Genomic DNA, 26,998 nt, shown 5'->3' on the forward strand with positions numbered 1-26,998 from the left:
TCACTGCCATGCTGTGTCTGGCATAATTTTTGGGAGGTTGACCTGCTACCGCTTCTACCTGGATCACTCTGTCATCATCGCCATGCTGTGTCTGGCATAATTTTTGGGAGGCTGACCTGCTACCGCTTCTACCAGGATCACTCTGTCATCATCGCCATGCTGTGTCTGGCATAATTTTTGGGAGGCTGACCTGCTACCGCTTCTACCTGGATCACTCTGTCATCACTGCCATGCTGTGTCTAGCATAACTTTTGGGAGGCTCACCTGCTACTGCTTCTAACTTGGTCACTCGGTCCTCACTGCCATGCTGTGTCAGGCTAAATTTTGGGGTCGTTCATATGCTACCTCTGTTTTAATGGTTCCCTGTGTTCTCACCGCCATGCTGTGTCAGGCTAAGTTTTGGGAGGCTCACTTACTACCTCACCCACTTTTAATAGTTCCCTGTGTTTTCACTACCATGCTGTGTCAGGCTAAATTATGGTGGGCTTCATATGCTACCTCTGTTTTATTGGTTCCCTGAGTCCTCACTGCCATGCTGTGTCAGGCTAAATTTTGGGGTGGTTCATATGCTACCTTTGTTTTAATGGTTCACTGTGTTCTCACTGCCATGCTGTGTCAGGCTGAGTTTTTGGGTGGTTCATATGCCTACCTCTGTTTTAATCAGGCTGTTGCCCAGAGTTTGGCATAATGGTGTGATTAGGCAGCCTCAGAGGCATCTATACATGCTGGCCCTGCTGTTTCCTGTCCATTTCCGTGGTGTTTCCATCATTTTCTGAGGTTGACAGGTTTTCACACGAGGTCCCCTGCAAAAATGCTTGAGTTTCCCATTGACTTCAATGGGGTTCGCTACTTGAAACGAGCACCCGAGCATCGGGAAATATTTGTCTTGGGTAACGAGCACCCGAGCATTTTAGTACTCGCTCATCACTAACCGGCACCGATTGGGAGATAGAGCGGGGAGAAGATGCGTTGTAGTGCGGCCACTCTCTGCTATGATTTTAACACTACAGGGCTCCTGTGAGGTTGGGGGGGAAGGGGGGCACAATAGCTGAATTTTGAGAGTAAAGCTCAAGAAAGGTGACACCTTACACAGCCCCATTGACCAAAAAATAACAGCATTATAAAGATAGTGTTATACCAATTTTAAATACATTTAGATTTTTTTTAAAAGGTTTTAATTTTTAAAAGCAGTAAAACAGAATAAAAGTTATATAAGTTGCCTATCATTGTAATTGATAGGTATTGAGGAACATAGATAACATGCCCAATTTACCATAGTGCGAACAGCACGAACAAGAAATCCCCTAAAATGGAAAAAATGTGTTTCTTTTATTTCACTGTGCAAATACATTTTTCCTGGTTTTGCAGCATATTTTATAGAAAACTTAAAGGGAACCTGTCACCCCCCGTGCCGGGGTGACAGGCTCCCGACCCCCCGTTAGAGCCCCCTATACTCACCTAATCCCGCCGGGTCCCGCTTCTGGAGGTGGTCGGGTGATGAAGATCTCAGCCGCTGCAGCCCGGCGCGTGCGCTGAGAGATGAGTCCAACGCTCATAGAGAATGACGGAGCGCTGGACTCTCCTGTCAGCCCCCCAGCCCCCAGCCCTGCAGCCCCCGACCTCACGATCGCCCCCAGCATCGCAGCCCCCGGCCGCACGATCGCCCCCAGCCCTGCAGCCCCCGACCTCACGATCGCCCCCAGCATCGCAGCCCCCGGCCGCACGATCGCCCCCAGCGGGCGATCGTGCAGCCGGGGGCTGCGGGGCTGGGGGCTGCGGGCGATCATGCGGCCGGGGGCTGCGGAGCTGCGGGCGATCGTGCGGCCGGGGGCTGGGGGGCTGCAGGCGATCGTGCGGCCGGGGCTGCGATGCTGAGGGCGATCGTGCGGCCGGGGGCTGCGGGGCTGGGGGCGATCGTGCGGCCGGGGGCTGCGGGGCTGGGGGCGATCGTGCGGCCGGGGGCTGCGGGGCGATCGGGGCTGCAGGGGGGCGGGCAGGATATACATTACCAGGTCCCCGCTCCTGCTTGCTTCGGCAACTCCCGGCACGTTCCGGGCGGGCCGTGAAGACACCGGGAGCCCCGAAGCAAGCAGGAACGGGGACCCGGTAATGTATAATGTCCGGCGGCCGGGGGGTTAATGGGGCGCGCTGCAGACAAAATCGCAGCAGGGATGTATATCCCTGCTGCGAGTTTCTCTGCTATTGAAAGTATAGGGCCAGGATCTGCAGCGAGTCTCGCTGCAAAAACGCAGCAAGGAGACTCGCTGCAGATCCGGCAAGTGGGTTTGTAACCTAAGGCTGTCTTTGCAAAGTACACTTGGTTTCGTAAGAAATAACAGCTCATGTGAGTCTGTAGGTGAACAAATGCAAGCGCTATGGCCTTTTAGGGTAGCTTCACATACACCGTATCACAGAGGATTTTATGCTGCAGATCCGCAGCAGATTTAATCTAAATAACTGAACACAGCATCAAATCTGCTGCAGGTCTGTTGCGGATCCTGTACATATGAATGCACAATTTGGGTATGTTCACACTTTCTGCACTGTCGCTGCTCTCTGCTCTAAGAAGTGACGTGTCTAAGAAGCGCATGCTCCCCAAAGATAGGCTATGGCACACTGAGACAGGCGGGATTCTGTGGAGGATAGTTCCGCCACAGTATTCCGCCTGATTTACTCAGCGTAAACATACGCTTAAACACGAAGAGGAAAAAGCTAAAGTGCAAAATTGAAAATTGGCCTGGTCCTGAAGGGGTTACTGTGTAGATGTGCAGAATTTGTACATATCTGTTTTTATTATTTTCTATATGCAGTTTACAATAATCTTTTTCTCACTTATTTTCCTCTTTTAAGAATAGCTAGGTAACAGAGCCCTGGGTTGCCATGGAAACGCCTTGGCGCTGCCTTTCAACCATAGAGAAGCGTGAATCACAAATCGTCCGCCACCTCTACACTCCGGATCCAGACTTCCGCGTCTCTATGGTCCTTGTTTTGCAGCTGCGTCACAGGGAGGCGTCTCCCCCTGTAAATGGCGGCAGCGCGGGATTCTGGCGTCAGTAATACGGGAATGCCGAGCAGGAAGACACAGGCGAAAGTAAGTGCGGCCATAGAGGCGTGTAAGCCGTGTGGAAGCGCGGATTTTGATGGGCGGGAGATAGCAAACATTGGGGGATGGCAGGAGCCCAGTGGTATCCGGCAGGCCGTAGTTAATGTTTATTTTGTACATCACCAGCAGCCATTGTACTAATGCGGCCTGGAGAGAAGCCGCCGCCATAGCGCGTCATAGCCTCTGGTTACCTATGGCAACGGGCAGGAAACTAACGGGACAGCGTTATAGCCTCTGGTTACCTATGGCAACGGGCAGGAAACTAACGGGACAGCGTTATAGGCTCTGGTTACCTATGGCAACGACTAGTAACCTGTCTGGTGACAATGTTATAGCCTCTGGTTACCTATGGCAACGACTAGTAACCTGTCTGGTGACAGCGTTATAGCCTCTGGTTACCTATGGCAACGACTAGTAACCTGTCTGGTGACAGCGTTATAGCCTCTGGTTACCTATGGCAACGACTAGTAACCTGTCTGGTGACTGCGTTATAGCCTCTGGTTACCTATGGCAACGACTAGTAACCTGTCTGGTGACAGCGTTATAGCCTCTGGTTACCTATGGCAACGACTAGTAACCTGTCTGGTGACAGCGTTATAGCCTCTGGTTACCTATGGCAACGACTAGTAACCTGTCTGGTGACAGCGTTATAGCCTCTGGTTACCTATGGCAACGACTAGTAACCTGTCTGGTGACAGCGTTATAGCCTCTGGTTACCTATGGCAACGACTAGTAACCTGTCTGGTGACAGGGTGTGAAGGACTGTGCTGGACGCTGGTTTCTAAGGGTAGTTGGCACTAAGTCTGCTCCCAGAAGGCAGATAAGGCCCTGCATACATACATTACATTTAGCGCTCTGGAATTAAGGACGCTTTAGAAATATTAATTACATCTATGTGTAGCGGTTACAACCAGAATGTAGACAGGTGTGTCAATCTGGCCATGTTTGCCAGTTAAAGTCTCCATATTCGCTGCTCATCACCAGCACTGGGGAGAGGTTAAAATTAGAGATGAGCGAATAGGGTTAGAGTCCATCCGAACCCGAACGTTCGGTATTTGATTAGCGGTGGCTGCTGAACTTGGATAAAGCTCTAAGGTTGTCTGGAAAACATGGATACAGCCAATGACTATATCCATGATTTCCACGTAGCCTTAGGGCTTTATCCAACTTCAGCAGCCACCGCTAATCAAATGCTGATAGTTCGGATCGACTCGAGCATGCTCCAGGTTCGCTCATCTCTAGTTAAAATGTTAAAGCAAATGTATCACTAGATACATCCCTTTTTTTTTACGTTAGACCAGTGCGGGGATCGAGCACTGGCCGGGTATGAAGCAGTGACGGTGGGCCCACCAGCCCCCAGTGTGACTGAATGTGTCCCCTCCCCGCCGCCACTCTGTTCATGTAATATCACTAGGGTCGCCCTGGGGGGGGGTCTGTGCTAGTTAACTAGTCTTACACTGATACTGATTACTTTACTATAGAGATCCTAAATTATAAAACATAACCTTTATTAATTAATGCTCTAAGAATGTGCGATTTGTGAAGTTAAAATAGTGAAGGTGTGGGGGGACAGGTTGTATATACAAGGTATTGGTATATCAATTGCTGTCACAGTGTCCGAGTGTATCTCTAGGGTGTATATCCAGTATACCACTAGATTAATAGTGCAATCTAACAGAATTACACTGTATTTGAAAGGACAGCCAGGTCTGTTCATGTAATATACAATAAAGCAATGTTCCTAGTGGTACATTCGCTTTAAAGGGGTAGTAAAGCTTTTTCTCACTAAATATATGCACCTTATAAACTTATACAACATTGTAATGTGTAATATTTATGTGGATTGCGCACATTACTGGAAGTTGTCAGAATGATGACGGCAGGCAGGCCGGGAACCAGCAGCTGCAGTGGAGCAGGACAGGGTAAGTATACTGCATTGATTTGTCTCACAGATTGATAACATCTGGCCCTAAATGTGGAAGAGAGAATATATATAGGTGCAGCTCACAGTTACAGTAACTAATTGGGTCGAGGTGAACCTAAAATGCCCTTACCTAGACATGGACAAAAGGAATAAAATTGAGAAAACGTATAGTATTTAGTCCTCCATACCACAAAAAGTCCCAACCTTTGCATATAACAGTTTTAATTAATAAAGATACCATAGGCTAATAAAATATACTATATAGTAGGCTATGAATGCACTAAAAAAATAATAAATAAGAGATAATTGATTTGTGCAACAGATACATATATAAAAATACATATACAAAAAAGGTGTAAAATTGTCAATGTAATACCGCTGGGTATTGGCCAATGCTGTATTTAGCGTTACTTCAAATGTGTCAATTGAGGCCACAGATGGAAGACGTTATAAGCAAGTCACAGTTATAGGACCTGTAGTCCCACTATTGGATGTGTATCTCACCGCTCCCGATGCCCGGTGTAGCGAGACACCCAATATCTGGCAGATCAGTTCAGTTCACGTTTATGTGGCAATACAAAGTATGTGAAATGGCGTCTGTGACGCCGCTCACCTGTCCGAGTTGGTAGCTGCTGTTGTGGCTCTCTCCCTCCTGCGGAGGCTCTTAGTTGCGGTCACTTGATCTGACCTGGAGAGGCTCTTGCAGTACGACCTCGTGGTATTGGCGTCCGTGCGCTGTTCTGTATCACGGCTTCACTGTGTCCCGGCCTCGTTCTCGCTCTCACCACGGATGTCTCCGTCTAGGGTGAGATGCTGATAGGGATAATAGGTGAAAGAGAGTAATGGGGGGCCCCCCCGTAGCGGTATATCTTATAGTAAATAAAAGTTTCTCTGGAAGGCAGTTTATATAATATGGCCCTAAATGTTTTAGCAAATCGCCCCTTGCCCAATAAAGCCCTATACTATAGACCTGTACTATAAGCGAAGGAAGTCTCCATTCCTGCCCTGGGGGACACCGCTGCCCGCCCTAAGATCCACCTGCTGCCACTCCTGCCTCTATATACCACGTTAGATCACCACCACTAGCTTGCCCTAGCTCCTGATACTTTTTCCCGGGCCGCTGCTGATCAGCTTCTATTGTCCACCTCCACCCACTGATCTGGAAGCACCATATAATAAATAACTTGCGTATCTTCTGCCTCTCCCCATTGTGTTGGGACACCACCGTCGGACATCTTCTTCCAGTCGGCCAGAGCAGAGCACACATATGGGAGAAGATAAGTGTTAGCTGAAGCAGCGGCTACAGAAGGAGGCGAGTAGATGTCCTGCAGCCACTGCCATCATCTTTCAGTGGCTGCTGCTTCAGCAACCATAGCTTCTGAGTAGAGAGGAGCAAATTTACAGTAACAGCCTGCTTCCATTTAACTGACTGCCGATCCTCCCCGGGTGCTAGGAAAAGTTGGATCCGGTGCTGGGAAACAGACGTTTCCTGGAGTGGAGTGTCAGCAGGCTGATGAGCGGATAGCAGGGATAACTAAGCGCTTCACTATTATTGTCAATTCGCTCATCTCTAATTCTGAGCTTGCTTTATAGATTAACTGCAACACTGTGGTGTACGTGTATGCCACATGTATTTACGGCTTAAATTCAAGGGGTTTTCAACAGGCAGTTTGTAGAGCCTAAGGCCCCGTGCACACAGAGCAAGAGCGGCGGAATTGTCCGCCAGCCTCAGTGTCGTCATAACAGTCTATGGGAGGCTCATTCATCAGTGCCGAGAGATGCAGTGTCATTATGACACGGAGGCTGGCGGCATTCCGCGACGGACAATTCTGCCACTCTTGCTCTCTGTGCACGGGGCCTTAAGATGAGGGAAAGCTAACTTAAAGGAGAAGTCCGGCCAAAATTATTACTTATTGAAAGTAAGACAAATTTCTAATGTATATTAATTATGGAAAAATGCACATATACTGCTATTTCGTATGCTTTATTGAATGAATACATTGATGGAATACTTTGGGGAGCAAGTGTCCTTGCTCCCCAAAGTATTCCATAAATGTATTCAATCAGTACATTTGGAGGGCACCGAGCAGGGAGGGAGAGAGGTGCCTGTGCATCTACCTCCCCCCTCCCTCCCTGCCTGCTTGGTGCTGCTGCCACATATAAACAGTACCACTCCTCCCATCATCTGCTCATAGTATGAGCAGATGATGGGGGAGTAGTACCAGGGCTGATCTCAATCACCGGTTAGCCCGCCACCGCAGGACTATATACACTGAACTGCTGCTCCCATTATCTGCTGATAGTATGAGCAGGAGATGGGAGTAGTAGCTGGGTTATCCCTATCACATGCCTGATGCCGCTGGGCGCAGGGGGGAGCCGCTCATCACGGTGCAGCCACCATGCCCCCTCCTCCTTCTTCCGGGATCCGGGCAAACTTCCCCCTATCCCATGTCTGACTCCGCCCGGCTGCCGCTCTCTCCTCACACATACCGGCGCCCGGTGGCCCCGGCCAACACGTGTGGAAGAGGACTGTCAGTGCGGGCACCAGGAGCCAGTATGTGTGAGGGGAGAGCGGCGGCCGGACGCATAATGTTTATTCATTTTTATTAAAAGGGGGTGATTCAAACTTTTATTAGGGGAGGCTTTTTTTATTAATTTTTTTGGGGTCTTTTTTACACTTATACTAGAAGTCCCCCAGGGGGACTTCTAGTATAAGTACATTGATCTCTCATAGAGATCTATGCAGTATAGTTATACTGCATAGATCCATGAGATAGGCACTCTATTGCTATTGCACTCTGCTGCAGCCGAAAACAATAGAATGCCGAGCCCGGATCAACGCCATCACGGTGCAGACCCCGGCCGATTCCAGATGCAGGGAATTGCTTCTCCGCGACCACGCTCCCCACCCCCCCTCCCCGCCACCACCACTAGACACCAGGGAAGAGGAAAAGCTGCATTTTAAATGCAGCTGTCAACTTTGACAGCTGCATTAAAAAAGCTGATTATCGGGCATGGCGATCGGACTGTGCCCGCTAATAGCCATCGTCCCGGGCTGCATAAAGCACCCGGGATTGCGGCGGTTCAGAACGGGGTTGCCGCGCTGCCCCACTCTGAACTCCCTGGGTCATCTAGGGCAGTGCTTCTCAAACTGTGAGGCGCCCCCTAGCTGTTGGTGAGGCCCAGCTGGGGAGCCAGTTTCACAAAAGTAACTGATCTGCACAGTCCTTTTGTTGTTCACGAAAATCTTCATTTTAGTAACAATATTAATATATTTTGTACTAATTTATTAGCATATAGAGCCTGGGAGACATGTTAAAGGTAGCCCTAGCATTTTCAGCTTATAAATTGACTTTCACGACAGATAGTGAGGCCCAGGCGCCCTCTTGGTCAGTCTGGTGAGGCCCAGCCATTGCCTTGGTCTGTTGGGTGAGGCTCCAGTAGAAAAAGTTTGAGAAGCACTGATCTAGGGGTTAAAATCAACTGGTGTCAGAAAGTCATACAGATATGTATTACCTCCTTTTTACAAATCTCAAGTCTTCCAGTTCATTTCAGCTGCTGCATGTCCTGCAGGAAGTGGTGTGTGCTTTCTGGTCTGACACAGTGCTCTCTGCTGCCACCTCTGTCTGAGAGGAACTGTCCAAAACAGGAGAGGTTTTCTCTGGGTATTTACTATTTTGGACAGTTTTTCTTGCAGACAGAGGTGGCAGGAGAGAGCACTGTCAGAACAGGTCATACAGCAGTGATAAGTACTGGAGGGCTGGATATTTTTAAATAGAAGTAAATTACAATTTTTAGTAACTTTCTGACATTAGTTGATCTGAAAGAAAAACATTTTATTTGGAGCACCCCTTTAGGATTGCAAAAATGTGCCAACATCATATGGAGTCCATTTTCCATTATACACATTTCATTTTCTCACACTCAATATACTAGTTTGCGGTAGGTGAATGAGAAGCTTCTGGGATATTGTATCTAGTCTCGGCAATGCTCCAGACTGTATCCTGATTTACAAAGCACATATTCACACTAGGGCTGGGCGATTAATCGAATTAATTCGATTAATTCGCCCAGAATTTGAGAATCGATTTGACTTTTTTGGAAAATCGAAAATCGATTTTCCCAAAAAATCATTGGATTTGGGCGCGCGGGCGGGCTGCTCGCATCCTCCAGCTACTGAAACAGCGTGAGGAGCGAGAGCGGCCAGTAGCGTCCTATGTCCCCGCCTCTGACCCGCCCCCATAGCCGGACGTGTACGCGCGCTTCCTCCCGGCCGCACATGGAGGTCCCCGGAGGAGGCTGCAGATACTGAAGCATCGGGTGATCGCTGCGGGTGCTGGAGCTGTACAGCAGCGACACTATCACCCGATGCTTCAGTATCTGCAGCCTCCTCCGGGGACCTCCATGTGCGGCCGGGAGGAAGCGCGCGTATATGTCTGGCTATGGGGCGGGTCCGCTGCGGGGAGTATGTGCGGGCGGGAGGAGAGCGCGGGCGGGAGGAGAGCGCAAGTGCCGGTGGTGTGCGCCCGCGCAGAGCGGGTACACCAGGTATGTTCCCTCCTGCCCCGGTCTGCTCCATGCCCCTGCCGATCTGCCCTATTCTCCCCCCAATCTGCCCCATGCTCCCCCCAGTGTGCCACATGCATGTCCCCCAGTGTACCCCATGCCTTTCCCCCCTAGTTTGCCCCTTGCTCCCCCCAGTGTGCCCCATACTTGCCCCCCCAGTGTACCCCCCCAGTGTACCCCATGCTCTCCAGCCGAGTGTACCCCATGCCCTTCCCACCCCCCCAGTCTGCCCCATGCTCTTAGCTATGTCCCTGACCCTCATCTTTACCTGTACTACTACTACACCCCTCATCTTTACCTGTACTACTACTACACCCCTCATCTTTACCTGTACTACTACTACACTCCTCATCTTTACCTGTACTACTACTACACTCCTCATCTATACCTGTACTACTACTACACTCTTCATCTATACCTGTACTACTACTACTACACTCCTCATCTATACCTGTACTACTACTACTACACTCCTCATCTATACCTGTACTACTACTACTACACTCCTCATCTATACCTGTACTACTACTACTACACTCCTCATCTGTACCTGTACTACTACTACTACACTCCTCATCTGTACCTGTACTACTACTACACCCCTCATCTGTACCTGTACTACTACTACTACACCCCTCATCTATACCACTACTACACCCCTCATCTTTACCTGTACTGCTAATCCCCTCATCTGTACTACTACTAATACACTAGTACATAGGGCACATATTTGGGAAAACTACTTATATGGGGCACACAATGGGCTTGTCTACTACATAGGGGCACGGGAGGAGCACTGTTACACTGGGAAGCAATATGGTTGTTGTCTCAAACGTCTATAAAATAGTTTCTGATGCTGCAGGGAGAAAAATGTCCTGTTTGTTTAGCAAAAAGAGAAAAAAATCGAGATTTAAATCGAGAATCGTCCAAAAAATTTTTTAAAAATCGAGATTTTATTTTTTGGCCATATCGCCCAGCCCTAATTCACACACATGATAATATAACTGCGTGGACAATATAGCTGCGAGACAAACTCCTAGGTATTAATGCTGATATATGTAGCGCACAGTTATAATGGATCTGATGACATATTGATATGTAGAGAGGATTATTACAATGTGCTCCCAATAGATAGAGGTGGTACTGGCTCTATAGGCCCATATAATGCTTCGGTCTACTTGAGGAGCATGGTTACGTTTTGGACTCTACACTGGACAGAGTAGAAGACCTTTTCTGTTTAGTTTCACAGTAGTGTAATATGGACTGATAACAGGTTAAGTGACCTGAACTATTGATATCCTAGTGACCTGTGATGTTCTGCCTTAGTCCTGTGACTCCATAGCATTGGATACTTTTTTTAGTTATTTACCTGAATGTATTTGTTCTTTCAGGGGCGAGCTGCCAAAGCCTTGAAGTCGCTACAGTTTGCCAACCCAGGGCGGCAAACTGAGTTTACACCAGAAACTAGCACAAGAGAGAAGAGACGGCAGACAAAGACCTCAACAGCCGGGTCAGATAGGTTTGTGTTTCGGGTTGTACGCCTTTTAACATTCAATAATTCTTGGTTCTGTAAGTGTAGACGTTTTATTACTACGGCTTTTATGGAATGTTTGATAAATCATTTTGAATGTTAAAAGGCAAATCCGAGTGTTTGTCACCTCTAGGGTTTTTTGAGCACTGTCTCTGCACCCTTCACTCATCAGGAAACAGAACTTATTAATGGGTCTTAACACTGGGTTCACATGGGTGGAGTTTCTTTGTTTTGTTTTTTTTCCCTTCCTTGTGGTGTTGTGGGGTGAAGGTGTATTGTAACAGCTGCGTGCGTTTTACCACAATTAGCCACAATTTGGCTTTGTGATTATTGGCAGTGCTAGCTTAGGAAGGGAAATGTGTAATTGCATTGCCAGTTTTCACATTGTAAAATTGCAGTGGTAAAACTGCCTTCAAAAGGTGACTAGCTGGGAAAAAAGCCCAGCCTAATGGTTCTGCACAACTGGTTGTTGTTTGCCCCTCTTGTGGCATCTATTTCAGCCCTCACATGAGTGATTTACCATAGCCGAGTATATTTAGCAAAGGTGATGATAGCCAGGCTTAAAAAACATGGCGGCTTTCTTCCAGAAACAGCAGCTCTTTCCTCAGTTTGTGTGGGTTTTGCAGCTCTGTTCTATTGAAGGGAATGAAGCTGAATTGTAATACCACACAACCTATGGACAGGTCTAGTGCTGTATTAGCAAAAAAGTAGCTGTGCCTTTTATTGATCTTGGATACCCTATTTTAAAGAGCTATTTCAATCTGAAGAAGTTATCCCCTATCTGCTGGGTAGGAACTGAACAAACAGCATTGCTTGTGCATGGCCAGCTCTGTTTATTCCCTAAAATAAGAGCCCGTAGAGCCTTATTGAAGAGTCTCAAAACACAGGACTAGTCAGATATCTTTCCGGGAAGGACCCAGCCAGGGGTTGGCTCCTGTAAGAAAACCACCATATTTAGTGGCCCTATAAGTCAATGTAATGGCAAGGGAAAAACAAAGGCCAGGTATCTCTCCACATACAGCTGTTTCGGGGTGTTGCCCCTCATCAGTGGGGAGCAGGATTCTGGCTAGGTGGGAGCAATTCCAAGTAGAGCCATAAGAGAAATAGATCGCTGATCTCAGGGAGACCAGCCAAACCATAACACTGCCGGCTGCTAGTGAAAGCGCTCAATGCAGTGAAATCCTAGGTGCATTGCCCCCTGGGAAACACGAATATGCAAAAGAAGAGCATATTTATGTTTCCCAGGGGGCAATGCATCTAGGATTTTACTGTATTGAGCGCTTTCACTAGCAGCCGGCAGTGTTATCGTTTGGCTGGTCTCCCTGTTTCTCTTGTATTCCCTAAAAGGACTGACAAAGCTTAGCGCTCAACTAGGTGGTGTTCAGTGACCCTTTAAAAACTGAATGGGATACTGGCTGAAAATCTGTGTATATAGGGGCTGGACGATAATAGCCTAAATTAATATCATGCTTGATTTAACATGTAACCTCGATAACAATAATTCTGACACCCCACCATTTGTCTCCCAAGACAGTGAAAGTACTAAAATAGTGTGCACATATATGCCTAAATATATGTGCTACATCCAGCACTACAAATGATATTCCAGTTATAAATGTGCCTGTCACACAGCGATGCCCGCTCTTATAAACATCACTAGTAGGCAGTATTGACAATTTCTTGTCAATGGCACAGGCAGAGATGTGAGCGGGGGCGAGCTGCGGAATCCATGGTGGGTGATCTGCCCGGATTCCTCAGTGTGCAGACAGAAGGAGGATCTTGCTGAGCTGCACAGGATTTGGTAATTAACACTGCACAACAGAATCCTTGGTTTACTGAACATATAAAGGAGAAAGGATCCCCGATGAAGGTGTTCACACTGAAACTAGTAGGATTTTGTTCCTCAGAGTATCTGTAGCAAAGAAGAGTGACATCACTCAGGACTGTTTCAGTTCACTATGGAACTGCTGTTGTGCTAGTGCATGGTGTTACAGGCTGGAACACTGAACTAAACGGAAAATTACTGGAAGACTGCATATTAAGTACAACAAACCGCGGGCCCCCAACAGTAATTTCATCATGATTTTTGGACTACATGCATGCAACAGATATTGGGTAGGCTTTTTCTAGTTCAAGTAGCTTATCTATGGTAGATTGTTGGATACCTGCCACAATAATTACAAAATTAGACATTGTCAATACTGCCTACGGCTGGTGTTTATGAGACCAGGCATCACTGTGTGACAAGCTTTAGTGTATTTGCATGCACAATATTTACCAATAGGTACATTTATAACTGAAATATTTGAAGTGCTGGATGTAGCACATACATATTTAAGTATTATGTGCACACTTTATTTTGATATTTTGTTTTAATAAAGTGTAAAAAAAAAAAAAATCTGACCATCTACCAAAGTCTACACAGCAAAAAGTCTTCCAGCAGCACAAAGAGTCAAGTTAAAGAAGTGTGGGTGCACGCCTCACCAAACCGGACCAGGTTGGCATCAGGGAATCCAAGATACAACAGTAGAGACAGCACTTCCAAAGAATCCAAATGAAGTTTATTGTACACCAGTGCAATGTTTCGGCATGATAGCCTTTTTCACTGCTTGAAAAAGGCTATCATGCCGAAACGTCGCACTGGTGTACAATAAACTTCACTTGGATTCTTTGGAAGTGCTGTCTCTACTATTGTATTGTGGACCAACCAAAGTCTGTTCCATTTAGTCTGTTTTCATTATTAGTGGGTCTCAGCAGAGGCTGGTGGCATTAGCAGAGGCTGCCTGAGAACCCAAATGATGATGGCAGGCTTAATGCTACAGTGCACCACCACCAATTTAAAGTAGTGGTACAGTAGATTCTGTGCTTATTTTAAAGTGGAATTTGCCTTCATGAACATGTGCTCCATGACATCATTAGGTGAGGGCAGTGCTGGTGCTTTACAGATCTTTAGACCCATACGTTTGGCTGTGGCTCCCTAGGATGGAGCCATGCAGCCATTGCATAGCATACAATATAGTAGGTACTGTTAATATATCAGAATGCACTTGGATGGGACTCGGTTATGGCTCATAATGGAGTCCTAATGCTGCCTGGTGGCCTGAGGCCTAACTGTTTAGGCAATGTAGGTTATATCCAGGGTCTGTTTAGTCTCTTGATACCTCTGTTACTAATACTTTTATGTGTCGTGCTGTGTACTTTTTTTGTTTAATATGCAGCTGGCCACAATATTATTTTTTTTCCACTAGATGGCAGTATAATACAACATAAAATATTGCTCTGTGCAACTGACTAGACATAGCATTACGTGAAGGCAAGGGAGGTAATTTGCTATTGAAAGGGGGAGTTGAGGCTTCCTTTCGTGTGTTTTTATTGTAATGACAAAATGGCTGGAAAGTATAGTTCTGTGGTGGAGATTGACAAGTGAAGTTTGTTTTTTATTTACTTGTTAAACTGTGTGGGTACTTGATGTAATCTGTGATGTGCCATTGATTATGTACTTCCGTTGTATATGACTGTTTAATGTTTGTGTCTTTATAGGCAGACCATACCATCAAAGAATAAAGTGTACGATAGCCGCGGAATCCTTCTAGCCAACGGAATGGATTTGTGCGACTGTTTGGATGAAGACTGTATGGGCTGCTTCTATGCCTGCAGGAAATGCGGCTCCAACAAGTGTGGTGTCGAGTGCAGGTGCGACCGCAAATGGCTTTATGAACAGATTGAAATCGAGGGTGGTGAAGTAATCCGAAATAAACATGCTTGATAGAAAGCATATAAAACTTTTCTAAAAGACACTCGCTGAAGATATCCTTCCTAATGAAGTCTGCTTTGTTCTGAAGGCATTAAAGGGGAACTCCAGGTAGAGGTTAAAAAAAGAAACTTCTGCAGAAGCATAAAGCACTACTTACCTATCTATTCCAGTTTTGAAACTACCAAAAATCAATTTGTTTGGGGGGGGGGGGGGGGGGTTTGTTCTGTTTTGTGTGTTAGCATTTTCCGTTTTATCAGTTGTACACAGTACTACAGGTTCCAGAATACAATGCTTTCCCTCAGCTGTTCATCACAGTCCTCCACCCTGCCCATTCCCTGCCCAAATCTATTGCAGAACATCGAGGCTGTGTTAACACGTTGCAGTTTCATTTGTGTTACTGAATTATTTGCAGTAATTTGATTTCATTGTGGTCCCACCCACACAGCACACTGTATTCTCTACCTGTAACACCACACAGCACGCTGTATTCTCTACCTGTAACACCACACAGCACGCTGTATTCTCTACCTGTAGCGCTGATATTGGAATAAAGTAAAGAATTTTTTTTTTCTTTTCATTTCCACGCACATATTATGATCAAGCATCTGTTATCTTTGAAGTTGAGCTCCACAATAAGTCTCTGATCCTCTGCCGTTTAGTATCATTTACTTGTGTTACTGCATCATTTTTATGAATACGCTGCAGTACTGCAATGACATTCCAACATTTGTGAACACAGCCCTAATTTCACTGTACACTTCTGCACAATGAGAGAAATCAGTGCAACACCTGCTTCTGGCCGGTCAGAGATGGTGAATCACTCAGTATTGGGGGATCCAGCCAAGCCTCCTGGGAGATCGCACCCTGCCCCCTGTCTGCATCATCAGCCTGATCTCAGCAAACACACAATGTGAGACAGAGGCATGGAAGAGTTGTCTCCTAAGGAGGGGGAGAGCAGAGGGAGCAGGAGATAATGTGGATTTGCACAGATGCCATTTTTCTTCATTTCCTGGATTTCTATCAGCTACCAGTATGACAGAACCGCACAGATACAGGAATACATTGTATAGACACATATATTTAACTTTTAATGTACTTTTAATAGAAAACAAGTTTTTCCTTATGCGGAGTTCCCCTTTAAGGCAGAGTCTCGGGTCTCCTCTGTGTAGACTCTTGGAAGGTTTCAGGGTTCTTGGCCGTTTCTGATGATCATTCTGAATCTGCTTCAGCTGTATAGTTCCATCTACTCTTGAAAGCTCTTACTGGACTATTATTTTCTTTGGAACTTTTTTATTAAATGTACATGTTAGAAATCTGAAACGTCAATTGTGTGTATTGCTTAACCTCTTCATGACCCAGCTGACAGCTGCATCTAAATGCCTATTTCTCCCCATCACTGGTGGTCTAGTGTGCGGATCGCTTCCCCCGTAATCCGTTCAACTTACCCGGCCGGGCCTCAACGTCTGAATGACTCTGATCCTGGCTCGGTATTCTATTGATCTGGTCTGCAGCAGACCAGACCAATAGAACACTGATCTAATGGATCTGTGCTCTATTATATACACAGCATTGATCTCTCTGGGAGAATAATGCTGTGTGTATATATAGAAGTACTCCAGGGGGCTTCGTATTACAGTGTGTAAAAAATAAAAATTAATAAAATTAAAATTAATAAAGAATCCCCTTCCTCTTTCCCATTTTATAAATAAATATAAACATGCATATTTAGTATCGCCGCGTGCGCAATCGCCCAAACTATTAAATTATACCATTGCTGATCTTGCACGTTAAATGCCATCAAATAAAATAAGTTATACAAGTTACATATCGTAATCGTACTGACTTGAGGAATATGGATAACATGTCAGTTTTACAATTAGGCAAACAATTTAAACACACCCCACCCAAAAAAAAAAAATTGTTTTATTTTCAGTTTCACTACACAATTTTTTTTTTTTCCACTTTTGCAGCATATTTTATGGAAAAATGAAGTCTGCCATTGCAAAGTACAATTAGTGGCACAAAAAATAAGTGATATTGTGGGTCTGTAGGTGAAAAAAGGAAGTGCTATGGTCATTTAAACGCAAGTAAGAAAAAACGAAAGCGCAAAAACGACAATTCGTCCGGCCCTGAAGGGGTTAAAGGAGGCAATACACATCCATATGTGAAACCACTTAACATCATTTTCGTTGTTTTGTCTTATTCAGCATCAGTTTTTTCCCCACTCTCATAAACCAAAGCTTGTTGGCCATTCTATTCCACTTTTGGCCATTTAATGGAAAATAATTGCCGTTATTTGAAAACTTCAATTATTTGCCATGAAATGACGGCCATCCACTAAATTTCAACAGTGTGTGAACATAGCCCTTCTGTGTTTTCAGTTTACTCCTGGTCTTGGTTGCAAAATACTGAGCAAAAATACTGTATGGGAGTGTAGCCTTATACTGTTTTCTAACAAGTGTGAGCAAAAAAGAGAACACTCGGCACTACCTCTGCTGAATATGTGGAAGTGTGGATAGCACTGAGAGAGTTAATGGATTCACTGCAGGTGGTGCTCAGCAGCTATACGGTATATGTAACACAGTCGAATATAGCACTCAAAGAAAAAAGAAAGCTGCGGCAACTCACCGTTCAGTAATGATTCTTCTTGTCGGTATAATTGCGTACATCAGGGAGGTGCAGGGGAGGACAGGCACACAGACATACAAAGGCTTAGCGACGATCGTTTCGTGTTGAGATCCTACACTTCATCTGGCATCTTTTCTCTTTTTTTTTTTTTTTTTTTTTCTTTGAGTGCTATACTGTTTTCTGTTGTATTTATATACTGCTTATTTATAAAGAAAATGTATTTGTTTCATTTTCTTTGCTGATATCTATGAATTTGTTGCATAGTATGCAAAATAAATTCTCATTGGATGATTTTTGGGTTCTCTACCTTTTTAAAGGGTTTGTTCACCCAAATTTTTTCTTTTTTTTTTCAAATTAACTGGTCAGTGCAAGAGATTTGTAATTTACTTCTGTTTAAAAATAGTCTTCCAGTACTTATCAGGTGCTGTATGTACTGCGGAAAGTAGAGTATTCTCTTCAGTCTGTGGCTGTACCAGAATGCTCGGCATTCATCTTCTGTTGTCAGAAGTTGGATGCCGCCCTATGGATTCTTGGAAAACATAGATACAGCCATATGCTCTATCCATGTTTTCCTGGCAGCCCTAGGGCAGCATCCAATTTTTCTAGATGTACGTGGCCGAACCAAGACATTACATTTTAGTTTACTCATCACTAAGTAGCCTAGATGAGGTAGCTTAAGTTGTCGGTTAAGTTTGGCGCATCTTTAGATATTTTGTCCAGGCACTTGGTTGGCTTATTTAAAGGGAATCTGTCACTAGGTTTATGTGACCTTAAATGAGGACAGCAGAAACTAGTGATAGAAATGCTGGACAGATCGGTGTATTACTTACATAATTCTGTTCAGCCGTTCTCCTAATATGCAGGAGAATAGGGTTTTTTCCACACCCCTCCCCCATTCTCTAGCTGCTGGTTGAGAGCTGACTTCCTATACACAGCATGGATAGATAACTGCCAATCAGCAGCTGGTGGGCAGGTTTTTTTTTTTTTTTTTTTTTTGCTTCTCATGAATATTAAGGACTACTTGTCTCATGCTTCTAATGGAAAGGACTACTTATTGTCCATGTTAGGCTCCATTCACACGAAGCAAAACTGGCAGAATTCTGCCAGCCTCCGTCTCAAAATGACAGTCTATAAAAGGCTTGCATGCCTCGTCTCTCTGCGCAGAAGAATGGACATGTCCATTTTTAAGCTCGGAGAGCGGAGGTGCAGGAGTTTCTCCTAGACTGTCATGACACGGAGGCTGGCGGGATCCCACGAGTTTTGCTCTGTGTGAATGGTGCTTTCTTCAGGGGGATATCTCCATGTTAGCTGCACATTCTGTTCATCTTCCGTCGCTACTTTTTGCTACCCTTAGATAGGACAGCATAAAGTTTAAGAAAACGTGAAAATGTTGAGTAAGTTTTAAGCAATGCCTTTTGTTAGTCAAGGCAAAAGTGTCTAAAATGTGTGGTCATAGTATGTATACTGTAATTTTTGCATGCTTCAGTTCCATAACTTTGCCACAAGTAGAGATGAGTGCAAGTCAAGCATTCTCAAGTCTGATCACTCATTAATTGAACAGTGGTGACTGATGAAGTTGGAAGCAGCTCTTAGGGAGTCCTATGCCTGTATTCATGTCGCATTGATTTTCTAGCCATTAGTAATCAAAGTTCATAAGGATATATGCTTGACAGTTAAGGCCCTATTACACGGGCCAATGCTGAGGAGCAAGCAAGCTCTGACCTGTCAGGTCAACGCTTGCTCCTCTTTCCCTGTGTACACACACACACACACTCACACACTCTTTAGATTGTCCAGGTAGTCCATAGGAGATAGTGGTGGACATTGTCTTTCAACTTGTCCACTGCCTTTTAACATTACCAATTACATGAAGTGATTATCGACCAAATATGGACGACATTAGCTTGGTATAAGGCTTTTAGTTGTGAAGACCTTGTGGGTTCAGTCAGCAGATGGAGCAGCATTCCCAAACAGTGCGATATACAATGTCTGACCATGATAAAATACTGCTGCATGCGTCACTTGTTTCTCCATTCAGCCCTCTGAATGGCCGGTAGTATGTGGACACTGTGGCCCAGATTTATCAAGTTATCAGATCTGTCTCGAACAGATTGACAAGACTGGGCCAGTGGTACAGATTCAGTGAAACTATGCATTCTTTAACTGTCTAATAAAAGGCAATTTCATCAAGGTGCCTCAGTCTGCCCCCTAAATCTCTTATTACTTAGGTAATTTAAACTTAAAGTGACACTGTAATCCCCTTTTTGTATTCTGACTTCTCTACACAGGTGTTAAGGGTATTTTAGGAGTTTTCATACCTTACTTTATATCCTACGTCATGGTGCTTGTTCCAGTAAAAAGTGATCTTTTATCAACTGCAGATTGTGCTAAGTGGGTGGAGCTTCACAGCAACAGCGCCTCTTAGCCCTGCCCACAGTGCCTTCGTTGGCCCTGTCCCTCCATGAGGGACATAGGCCCCACCCCCTCAGCGACTAATGAAATAGGCTGGCCTAAATGTCTAGGCCCCACCTTCTCTAGGTTGGCCCATACAAATGGGCATTAAGGGGCAGGGCCTATGTTACAATGACGTTAAGGAGGGATGGGGCCAAGTGCTGCTGTTGCTGTGAAGCCCCGCCCACTTGGCACAATCTGCAGTTGAGAAAAGATCACTTTTTACTTGAACAAGCAGCATAACATATTAAATAAAATAAGGTGTGAAAAACGGTGTGAAATAAGGTGTGAAAATTTACCGTTTACACCTGTGTAGAGAAGTTAGAATGCAAAGAGGGGGTGACAGTGTCACTTTAAAGAAGCAGTTCTAAATCTGCAGCAAATGTGGCCAGACATCATGGCTTGACTGTTGGAGCACTTTGAATGTAACAGTATTTATGTGGATTAAAGCAACCAAGTGTCTGGAAAAGTTGGATACATGTTGTTGGTTAGCAGCCGGATGTCTTTGAACTCCATCCCACTTTCCTCTGGGTGCCTGGAATTGCTGGATCCAGACCTGGAAGACTTCTCCCAGACACCCTGAGCGGCACAGAGTTCCTAGGCAGCTGGCTGACAAGCTAACGGCCGAACCTTGCGAAGTGCTTCTCTAATTACAACACACAGGACAGGCACATCATCCATGAAATTTTACCTGAGTGGGAATGGTAGCCCATATATTCCATACTAATGTCCATGATTTTGGAATAAGTTTAGGTTTTAGCTATACAGTGCATCCAGCTGTGTGTTATTCCTGACCAGCCCAGCAGAGAGCAGCATCGGGTAACCCAATGAGACATGAGCGATATTAATGTGAACAAGGCTGCCCACAAATGAGGATTTCAGTAACCCGTGATACGTTTCAATTTGTAATAACATTTCATATGGCAGAGCAAGCTTTTGAGGGATCGTCTGTCTGGTCGAGCTCTCCTGAATAACTGGAGAATTTATGTAACGCAAACGTACACTGAATCATAGAGTAAACTGAAATCCTTAGTAAGAATGATGAAAAAAATATTTGCGACCAATAGAAGCTTAGTGTCCAGTAATACTTGTAGGAAAATCTATTGTGTATTTTATCTTCTTTTACTATTATGAAACTATTCTTTCAAATAACCTAAATATTTTCCTAGTTAAAGTGGCCTCCCTTTCCACGCTCCTGTGACCGCACCACTCTAGCCCATAGGCTGTGTCTGGTATTGCAGCTCAGAGCTTTTCAAGTGTATAGGAATAATCTGCAGTGTATACTTTTAATAACCTCTCCTGTCATTTTTAAAGTGCTACTGTCATTCAAATTAACTTTGCCATGTCAAACATTAAGATTGGTTGGGGGTTGGGGGGGAATCTCTAATTGTTTAAAGCTGAATGAAGCGCATGGTGAACAAGAAAAGACAGTGTACCATCTGATTTTTGTCTCCAGCAGATAGCAATTAATTGTGTCTTATTTCCGCCCCCCCCCCCCCCCAGATTGAGAGTTGGACATTGGCCTAAATTTATGTCTAATGGTATGTCCACACTAAGGAATTCTCGCAGAGAACTCCCCACGTGCTCCCTCTTCACTCTATGCCCGTCTCATAGACTCCATTCTACGGTCAGGCAGATTCCGCTATCCATCCAAGGAATGAACAGGTTCATTCTACAGGCGAGCAATGGCATCCGTGGCAAGTTTCCATAATGTGGACATATCCTCAGAGTGCATCAATGTGTGCCCATGGCGTACAGCACTGAAAAGGGTAGATTCATCTCTTCTCCCTGGAGTACGCCTGCCATATACCCTTCTCACCTGATGGGCGGGGGGGAGTCGGGTGTGGCCTCCTCCTTTGCCTAATTCTTCATAATTTACGCCTGCTTGCAGGCGTAAATCATGATACAAATGACACCTTCTGGAAGCAGGGATAGATTTTGTTTACTATGAGGCGTTATAGTAGGAGTTAATCCAGCCACAAAAAGGAGTGGGGCCTATTCCTTAGTGTGAACATACCCTATGGACTTCTCAGTCCGTGCCATACTATGGCCGTGCAGATTCCGCTGTGAAAGAACTGACGTCCATTTTTTTGGTGGATGGCTTAATCCGCCCTTCCATAAAATGGTCTCTATGGCACGGGTGGAGATGCGTGCCACCACGAACAACGGAATCCGCCAGGAACTTATATGCACGGATTCTGTAGCGTGAACCCACCTTTAGGCTGCGTTCACACTACGTATATTTCAGTCAGTATATGTATATTTCAGTCAGTATATTTTAGTCAGTATTGCAACCAAAACCAGGAGTGGATTAAAAACACAGAAAGGCTCTGTTCACACAATGTTGAAATTGAGTGTATGGCCGCCATATAATGGCAAATATTTGCTGTTATTTTAGAACAACGGCTGTTGTATTGAAATAATGGCAGCTATTTACTGTTATATGGCGGCCACCCACTCAACATCCATGTTCAACATTGTGTGAACAGATCCTTTCTGTGTTTCTAATCCACTTCTGGTTTTGGTTGCAATACTGACTGAAATATACGTAGTGTGAACGCAGCCTAACACTGAACCCACTGAAAGTAATGTGGCCTACTTCTAAATCCCAGAACAAATTTAAGGGAAAGTTTGAAATCTGTCAAATATTCCATCAAAATGCAGGAGCATGTCTATTAGAAAATAAATAGACCCTATTCAATTTAATGGAGACATAAGCTTGTAGGTGTCCAGTGTTTAGAGACATTTGGTACTGCTATTATTTACCATGTGCTTCAATGACATGGCAGAGCAACAGAAGCAACACATGTGAACTAAGTCTTTGCTGCTATTCCAGACTCAACCTCCCTGGACCAGTGTGGAGCTGTTTCTATAAAAGCAGATTTTTTTAAACTTCTTACCTACGCAAGGGATACTTTCCCCCCCCCCTATATGTAAAGGGTTATTTTGGCGTTTCACATTAACTGCTTTGTTGCTGGGACCTGCCCACTCGGCCACTCACTGGTCACAGTGCTAGAGTGCTTCTTGTTCCAACACATAGGAAGTGCCCACTGATGTGCACTACTAAATTTCCCATGTGTCCAGACTGAGCGCTCTGCAACAGGGGATTAGTGGCAAGCAACTACCTTTTTTTTTTTTTTTTTTTTTTAAAGGTTTTAACCTCACCTTGAGCACCACTAAATATAGGAAAACAAGTTGAAGTTTACCAATGAAATATAAGTAATGAATCACTTTCATGATGTTTGCATATCATCCTTCAATGTGACTTCTCCAAACAAGTGATGAAGTTATCCATCACACAATTTCAGCTGACTGCTAGTAGAGATCTCACCGCTACAGCGTTTACCCTTAAGCGTCATCTCATCTCACACTGCTAAATCCAAATGCTTTGTAACCTCTCGATGAGCCAGGTCCTGCACATTAGACCCTGACATATCAGGCAGGTAATATTTCTGATGGGATAAAAGGAGAAGAGCATGTGAAGCCTTCATGTTCCTATATAGCTGCTTTATTTCTAATTATCCTCTCTTTCACATAGACTAATGCAATTAAAGGATAATTGCAGGAGATGAGGAGGGGAGATTGAATGCCAAGGTTTCCGCCGCCATCCTGCCTTCATTCACTATTTCTTATGACAAAGCCATAGAGGTAAATACATGGTTTATTCATTCAGACAAGGGCATTTTTTCATAGTTCCACTGTTTGGAATATGTGCTTAAGCCAGTCCTTAGTGAAGTCATTACTGCAACACAATCCTCAAATGAAAATGAATTGTTCATGTGTTATAGCTGAGCCTTGAAAACTACGGATAATCAAACCAGATAGACAAAATAATGTGACCAAGGCAAAAGGAGGGGATAGACTCTGTAAAAATCAGAGGGGAAAGGCTAGAATTAATGTGTAAGTTGACACCTTAATTAGGGTGCGTTCACACGTACAGGATACACAGGTAGATTTGATGGGGCAGATCTGATGCTGGGTTCAGTTATTTAGTTACATTGATATCAAAGGGTGTCTTATTTTAGGAGGGTATTTTATTTTCGGTATCAACAGAACACTGTGTAAGCAGGATAACCATATACAACAGGTTAGTTCCCAAATATCTGTCTATGCAAAGCTAGTACCATTAAAATGTCATCATACAGACTACATGTGTCAACCCCAATGTGTATTGCACAGGTTTGCTTTCTTAGGGATATGGCTACAAGACCTGCACATAACCCTTGTATATGTATATACTATACAGAGGATTAAATGATAAATTTCTCCAGAGCCAAAGTGCTATCAGGTGGCGTACCCAGCACATTTCTAGCCCTATTACTGTAGCCATGGCAAATATTTATATTCAAGGAATATTAGATATGTATGAATGAAGCAACTTTCTTAATAGTCTTTATAAAAAAAAAATTACCATTTAGCTGATACTCAGATTTCTGCTCCCTCAGTATTAGCTATAACAACAAGGAGGGAGGAGAGAAGTCTCGGAGGGCAGCTCAGCCAGGCTGGGGAAAGACAGCAGAGCAGAAATAAGTCAGTCTGCAGGAGAGATTCATATAGGCTGTGCATAGGTACAGAGGGAAAATAGAGCTCACACACCAGAGTTACAGAGGCTGTAGAAGGTTAAGTTACAGAACATATTTAATAACAGCCTATGGAATAAATATTTCTGTACCGTGCTTGAGGTTCGCCCTTTTCTAGTCCACAGCATTTAAGCATTTTGGGGAAGATTTGGTGTAAACTGGTGTAAAGAAGATTCCACTTTTCATTCCTCACAGATTCTTTGAAAAATGGTGGAATCAGATTGGTTGCTAGGGCAACTAAGACAATTATACTTTACACCAGTTTGATACATCTCCCCCTTTGTCTTGTTTCGATAATTCCATTGCTGAAGGTGCATTACTCATAGAAGAATGGTGGAGAGAGTCTGGAGGGCCAATCATCAGCTCTGGGAAAGGGCTGTGTTCATTTCACTACAGCAGATTACAGTCCACTCTTCAAAATGTCTAGGATGTCTATTGACTCTTAAAATATGAAAATGTCCTGATCCACAACCATCCCTTAAATAATAACATCATCTATACCACCTAAAATCCCCTCATAACGTATCTTCTAGTGTCACCACATTACCCATAGATCTATAGATGGTCTTACAAGTAAAGGTCCTATATTTTGTATATGACACTATAATGTTGGTGCATTGATTGTGTATTTAAAGCCATCTCTGTGGCAGTCATTCCTCTGGCTATGAAAGAGTACCTGTAAAAATTGCTGACATATGTCACTTTCTGTAAAGCATTCATTAGGGATGTCTGATTTTCTCAAGTGAGATATTAGCATGAAAACTGATGGGTAAAAGCAATTAACATTAACGTTAATTATCTTCATGGACAGCAAAGGGGATCGTAAGCAAAAAATGTGGTTCAGCATGAAAACATCATCTTTTTTCTGAGGAATTCATGCTGTCTTATACATCATATCATTTTGCCTTAGGATGATTGCAAATATAATTATTTTTACTCTTACTCTTAAAGGACATAGTATATAACATCTTATTTTTACTTTTTTAATTTATCTGTGATTAATCTAATAATCTGTTTTTATTCTGTAATTGTACATTAGTAAAATTGTAAACGTATTGTGGCCCTTTATAGGAGAGTATTGTGGGCATGCTCTTTAAGCAGTGTAGAGATGCAGGGAAAGGGGAGTGTCAGCCTAATATTGACAAAGTGGTGACAAAACCGCAATGATTTTTTACTGATAGATAATGACATGAAAAATTATATATATAAAATAGACTGATTTAGAATACATTGGGAATATTCTACATAGAAATGGTTTCAGATTTAAGCGTTTATGTTCCCACTTGAACTCTGTGAAGTTGATATATCAATTTCAAGCTTCTTATATATCTGTGAAATTACTTGAAATACATATTACATCATGAGAAACCGATGGAGACATTTATCACCGTCCAACAGTTTACTGTGTGACTTTCTGTTATTATAGCTATATATCAATGTACTTATCATCTGGGGCCCTTGCTTAAATGAGGCTGAACTGCCAGACCATGCAAAATGCAAAGGTAGTCAGCACGTCCCAAAAAGTGACATAACTGTGCAGGTGTATGCATGTATACTGTAGAGACAAGGAAAGACAAAGAAACACAAAAATATAACAGACCCCCCCCCCCCCCCCCCAAGGAGCCAGATGTACATGTACAAGCCTTTTGTATCCTAAATGTCTACTGCCTTTTCATTTCATGTATGATTAGTGTGTTATATTCACAGTTATTAAGTCTCATTGACTTATTACTAGTAGCGAGATTAAAGGGATACTCTGGTGAAAATCTTTTTTTTTTTTACAGTTACACAGATTTGTAATTTACTTCTATTTAAAAATCTCAAGTCTTCCCATACTTATCAGTATCTGTAGCTGTGTGTCCTGCAGAAAGTGGTGTTTTCTTTTCAGTCTGACACAGCGCTCTCTGCTGCCACCTCTATCCTGACAGGAACTGTCCAGAGAAGGAGAGGTTTTCTATGGGACTAACTAATAATGTACTTATCTCCTACATATGATATTAAAAAAATTGGACTGTTGAAATTTAATCAGAAGAGAAAAGTTTAGAGGCATGTACATTTTGACAAACATATATATATAATATATACAGATTAGCCCCTAAGGGGGTCCATCTTACATAATTGATTTTCAAAGGACAGTGCCGGCATAAAAATGTCCTCTGAGCTGATAAAGGCCACAGGCCGAAGCGCCGCGTCCTCCTTGTATGTACCTGTATGATGTGATTCCATAATAAAAGTACACTAAAGAATTTGGGGAGTGCCGGGACCTTCCTTTACTATATTATGGGGGCCTGATACTGAGGTGTGTAAATGCTAACTCTGTATTGTCCTAGCTGTAAGGTCCATACAATTAGGACAATATAGGGAAAATTCTGAAGTAAGAAAAAACACTGGTGAATAGCCACACCCCTACAAACCACACCCACAATAGACCACACCCCTACAAACCACACCCACAATAGAC

At 44.0% G+C, this 26,998-nt stretch overlaps 1 protein-coding gene and 1 long non-coding RNA gene across 3 annotated transcripts in view; both read left to right on the forward strand.

The window, feature by feature from the left end:
* The first annotated feature begins 2,919 nt into the window (after positions 1-2,919).
* On the forward strand, positions 2,920-15,079 carry ARL14EP (ARF like GTPase 14 effector protein). 2 transcript variants are annotated; one of them, XM_069965779.1, is made up of 3 exons: positions 2,920-3,091; positions 10,985-11,103; positions 14,665-15,079. In XM_069965779.1, exons 1-3 carry the CDS (start codon positions 3,026-3,028, stop codon positions 14,888-14,890), a joined length of 411 nt encoding a protein of 136 aa, XP_069821880.1. In that variant the 5' UTR covers positions 2,920-3,025; the 3' UTR covers positions 14,891-15,079. The 2 variants fall into 2 exon arrangements, with proteins under 2 accessions (XP_069821880.1, XP_069821879.1); XM_069965778.1 differs by having other exon boundaries at positions 2,926-3,091; positions 10,985-11,112.
* An 8,420-nt stretch (positions 15,080-23,499) lies between these two features.
* The window catches only part of LOC138788166 (uncharacterized), a 35,456-nt gene continuing 31,957 nt past the window's right edge, over positions 23,500-26,998 (forward strand). Inside the window, exon 1 of the long non-coding RNA XR_011362560.1 lies at positions 23,500-23,605. This is a non-coding gene — a long non-coding RNA (uncharacterized lncRNA). The remainder of the gene's footprint in view (positions 23,606-26,998) is intronic.

The sequence above is a fragment of the Dendropsophus ebraccatus genome, chromosome 4, assembly GCF_027789765.1.
Source record: "Dendropsophus ebraccatus isolate aDenEbr1 chromosome 4, aDenEbr1.pat, whole genome shotgun sequence".
In the NCBI taxonomy this organism is placed as follows: domain Eukaryota; kingdom Metazoa; phylum Chordata; class Amphibia; order Anura; family Hylidae; genus Dendropsophus; species Dendropsophus ebraccatus.